Source organism: Montipora foliosa, chromosome 8 (genome assembly GCF_036669935.1).
Source record: "Montipora foliosa isolate CH-2021 chromosome 8, ASM3666993v2, whole genome shotgun sequence".
Taxonomy (NCBI): domain Eukaryota; kingdom Metazoa; phylum Cnidaria; class Anthozoa; order Scleractinia; family Acroporidae; genus Montipora; species Montipora foliosa.
In genome coordinates this window covers 11,823,572-11,828,571 of record NC_090876.1, presented here as the reverse complement: position 1 = coordinate 11,828,571, position 5,000 = coordinate 11,823,572, and the positions used below count along the sequence as shown (strand labels likewise).

Genomic DNA, 5,000 nt, shown 5'->3' with positions numbered 1-5,000 from the left:
CCCTTTTCTCCTCTCATCAAAAGCGGCCTGTGGGGTCCACAACAAATTCCAAATTAATTGATAACACAAACTGCACATTATTTCCACGATTGAGGATTTTTAAAGTCAACTCTCCTTTTTTGCAATTATTTTATGCTTTTTTATTATGCATGAGTCAGTGCAAACCCCCCCTCTCCTCACAGAAAAAAAGTTGTTGAAATATTGTCTAGTTCCCTACCCCCTGGGGATGCCATTTACCTACCAAAATCCTCAAATCCTCTCACCACCTGAGAGAAAAATGGATTGAAAAATGAAAAGATACATCAAGGGTTCTCAGTGCATATTCTGTCTGTTTACTGCTCGTCTTTTAGAGACAGGATGATCCACATTATAATTGCAAATTATTGGATTCAAAAAACAAAACTAGTCACCTCGTTTTTCTCCTCTCTCTAAAACGTGAGATGAACTGACTGCAATTAAGCAGGTTCATCATCAACAAAACCCCACCTACTGCCCGTACCCAGGGGGTTGCTTGAAATGAAAGGTAACTAATTCCTTACCCCCTGTGGACAGTATTTTGTCTCAAATCCCCTTCCTTTCCTTACAAATCCCCACTTTGTCCCTTTACGTTGACTCATGCATTACTATCAGTTACTCACTGTCTTGATAGAATAGTCCAGTCCATAAACTATAGTGTTATGAGAACATTACCCTTCTTTCAGTTGCATGCTTGCAGAATAGTTCACTGTTCTTCAATCAGTTTCAGTTATCAAGTTTAAAACATGAGTAGGAAATCATTTTGTATACCTCTGCTTCCTATTTTGGATATTTCTTTTTTTCAAATTTAAAGAAAATAATAATGAATAATAATTATTTTTTTTACTGTGATATTACTGGTATTTCGGAACAAAATAATAAATACTTAAGTGAATAAATGCGTATATGGTTACGAAAGAAAAACTCAGAGAATTTTGTCTTACAATTTGTTACTTTATTAATTCTAAGAGTAATTCCAGATTTTCACAAATAATATTTTTCCAAAGCTGATCTGGGGAAATAAGACCAAGGTTTTCTTTAACAGGGGGAGGGGTCTTTTAGTATCACTCAACAAGTCGGACAGAAAAGGCAATAATAAAGTTAGCAAATGCAAATTGAAGAAATATTTATGTGGGAATAAAACGAAAGAAAGTGTCACGCTTTTCGTTACACGAGGACTATTACTAATAGTCCTCTAGTAGTGTAGCCGATTAAAATGCAGGATTTGCATCAGTCCACTAGTTGGATGATACTTAATTAGTTTATTCCTCTGCTTAGCCATAGGGTGATAGCCTTTTGTCCAACAATGAATTTTTGATATATTTTAAAAATATTTTTTACATGCAGGGCCTTGAATTTCTTGATATCTTTGATCCTTGACCAGTGGTTTAGACTAGACGATGTCACCATAACTATAGGAGAATTTGGATTTTTGTACATTAAAGGTGTTACAATTATCTGGAACAAAGATGATACAGGTTTGGTAAGTGATAATATCTTGCAAAATAAACCAATTTTTTTTTTTAAGTTATGTAAATTTCTGCTTGTGCTGTCATTGATGTGCTGGCATGCGGGAAGGCATTGAAGCGTTTCTCATTTGAGCTATATAGCTGTTTCAATACTTGACCAACTGTGCCAGCATGTTGGCTGTGGTCTTTTTTTATGGTTGGAGCCTTATACAAGCGGCCACACAAAGACTTCATGTGGCTGCAAAAGCAAAGGGACGGAAAAAAGGGCAAAGTGACACCCAATCCAATGGGGCTCATATAAGGTAAAGTCTCTGCTTATGAGCCAGAGGGCCCATCAGGCCGGCGCTTATCTCCGGTTTCCGTAGCATGAAGCGACTATGAGTATTTCTACTCCCCCCTGGATGGGATGCCAGTCAGGGTTACCCCCATGTACCCCCATGTACACGTACCTGGGTGGAGAGGGTAATTAAAAGTGTCTTGCCCAAGAACACAACACAATGTCCCCGGCCAGGACCTGAACCCGTACCGCTCAATCTGGAGTCGAGCACTCTAACCATGAGGCCACCACGCCTCCCATTGAGGCTGATATTCTTGGGTCTTAATCTGGTTTCTTTGGTGGTGCATAGCATTAAACAATGAAGTCAACAGAGATTGTGGATGATGATGCACTTAATGATTTGGGATATACATGATGATGGCTTGAAAAAATACATGTAATATTATTACAGTCAGGTGTTGGTTCAATCTTGTCCCCAGGGTCTCTCTTCTCTGCGTCCTTTGTCAACAAAGGAGACAGAGAAGAAAATCCTGGTTACAAGGTTGGTTTTGGTTGTGCAGGAAATGGATCCTTGAATCCCAGACAACTTTCATTAAACAGCTTTTGGAATATTCCACCAAATGGTTGCTTTATGCTGTCTTGTTTTTTCAGACTATTGAAGAAGTAAAGCTGAAGACAATTGAATGGAACCCTGAAAAACTCAGGTCTAGTTTTTTTTTTTTGTTTTCTCTGTTTTGATTACAGTCAACTATGGCTAAGCTGAGACTTGTTGACAGAGGTAATGGGGAGCTTTACTCTTGACCAGTACCTCTTCCTAGGCTACAATGCAATTTAGAATTTAAAGCAATCCAGCCATAATCCCCCATGAAGCACTGAATGCAAACTGAACCCATTGACTCCTAGGTGCAAGACCATGAGGGACTGGATGAATTTCAGCTTTGATGGGATTTTCTTATAATTATTGTTCCACAGCATGCATTGCCTGTAGGGTGAACGTGGGCCTATAAGGATGGTGCCTACTATTGTTATTGCACATACGTTCTGCGCATCTCCAGATACGCGGATTTCCTATCGCCGATGCTTACTAATACAGAGATATTTTTACGCGGTTTAAAACTATCTGGAGAAAGTATATATTTTTGTATCCAAAAAGAAAATTGGGGGTAACCATGCATTTTTGAGAGATAATTACATGTAAGCTTCAATTTGAGAAAGAATGCCATACATTGCTTTGTATTTTAAAGCTTTTTACAAATATTATTCTCAGAATTTCATGAATTATCTTTGAAAAATGCGTGGTTACCCCCAATTTTCTTTTGGGATTTCAATAACACTTGTTAACATCTACATTTCCTGCATAATCACACACGGGGCAAAAATATCTTTAATTTGTAGGCACCGTCCTTAAGTTATGTTTGAAAGATGAGCAGAATGTTTGTTGGGTTAAAAAACACAGGGCTCAGCCAAGTACTCTTAGACCTAATAAGACACATGCTGCGAGTTTTTTGAATGGCTTCACAAACGTGACGTTTGTCAATGTTTTGATAGGCTGTTAGGCTCATGAATTCACTCCTCAGGTTCCCCCAGTTGATGAGTAAAACCATCTGATGTTAGACAGAGTAAAATTTGTTAAGTCTTACTCCCAGGAGTCAATGGGTTAATGAGGTTTTGAAAAAAAGGTGAGGCTTGCTAAAGCACAGATATAAGCTAAGACAACTGATCACTTTTGCCCGTTTGTTCCATGACTTCTATTAAGTGTTTGAGTAATGACATACTATAGACAATAAATTAAAGGACTCGATCGACTCACTTTAGTTTCTGTTATCTGTAGGGATTTTACAATAATATTTGATGTACAAAGGGTGCGAAGAGAGCTTACCAATTTTAAGGTTTGTTTTAATTTATTGATGATGCCTTATATTTACCCATTGTATTCATTTTCTTTCTACTGACTGCATCATAGTTGATCTCCTAGTATTTCTCCACATTTAAGTTACTTCAACGTATTTTGACATATTTAGGAGGCCCAGTCAGATGCACATATCTCGCTTACTCTCCATTGGAAAGCGGTAGGTCTGTTTAGTTCACTTACGCTCAGAAATACGCATAATTAGATACACGCCCAATTTTGGCATCCAACACGAAACCTCATGAAAGCTCCAAGCCTCTTGATCCATTAGTGAGATATCTACTACTTTGATTCTTTTTGCTGATATCCCTTCATTGTACTGTAGTTTCAAATTGTGCAAGAAGAAACTTGTCAAGTTTGGAGGATCTGGCCTTGGTTGTTCAAAAGGCGGACAATGCTATCCACCGGATAAATCACTATCCAACCAATAAACACTAGCAAAACCAATTGAGTTACCCAACGTGTTTTGACATATTTGGTGGATAGTAATACTTACCCAGTAGATAGAGCTATCCACCCTTCGAACAACTGGGGTCTGCTTTGCATTTTTCTTTGTTCTAAAAACTGCATTTTTACCCTGAACATTTAGCTTGGTTTTTTTCTTTTGTTCTTGCTCAATTCATTTAACAGCCTTAGAAAATTGCAAGATGGAAAGCAATTAAATTATTGTAATTTAGTCTGCCAATTTAAACCTTAGTGCAGGTTTGGTATGTCATATTTATTCCATTTCATTTTAATAGCACTCGCTTGGTGATCTCCTTAGTACTGACTTTCACAACGACAGTGATCTTATTCCTGCCATCTTCACTATGCTGCATGCAACAGATGTGCAAATTGCATCTGATCTTTACATCGAAGGAAGGGGCTCATTTATTGCACTGCTTGAGGTAGTACAGCTGTAGATCTACACTGTATTTTTAATTGGTAGGTACAAAAGTTGGAAGGGATCATCAACTTGGATTACTCACCTCGGATTGAGTGAATGATGGTTTTATAAACCAAAACTATTCTATGTTTGCCCTGATTTCACCAAGGTTAGCTTAAAGGGTAGGGATAGGATGACTTCTAGAGGCCTGATCATTTTTTAAAGTTGATCCGAGGCGAGCAATCTGAGTGGATCTGGTCCTACTTTTGTACCTGCCTGATCTATTTTTTTAGTATTCCTACAAAGGTCCTGGAGTCTACATCTATCCTGAGGGTGCAGGGGTGGGGCAGTGGTGAGAACCCACGCTTCCCACTGATGTGGCTGGGGTTAAATTCCCAGACTCAGCGTCATATGTGGGTTGAGTTTGTTGGTTCCCTATTCTGCATGGAGAGGTTTTTCTCCACG

The 5,000-nt window shown here is 38.5% G+C and overlaps 1 protein-coding gene across 1 annotated transcript in view; it reads left to right on the top strand.

Annotated features, from left to right (window-relative positions):
* Positions 1–5,000, top strand: part of LOC137967317 (intermembrane lipid transfer protein VPS13D-like) — a 30,616-nt gene that overhangs the window by 862 nt on the left and 24,754 nt on the right. The window contains exons 2-6 of the mRNA XM_068813836.1: positions 1,363–1,498; positions 2,413–2,465; positions 3,593–3,650; positions 3,783–3,830; positions 4,411–4,557. Of these exons, the coding sequence (XP_068669937.1) occupies positions 1,363–1,498; positions 2,413–2,465; positions 3,593–3,650; positions 3,783–3,830; positions 4,411–4,557 (442 nt within the window). The remainder of the gene's footprint in view (positions 1–1,362; positions 1,499–2,412; positions 2,466–3,592; positions 3,651–3,782; positions 3,831–4,410; positions 4,558–5,000) is intronic.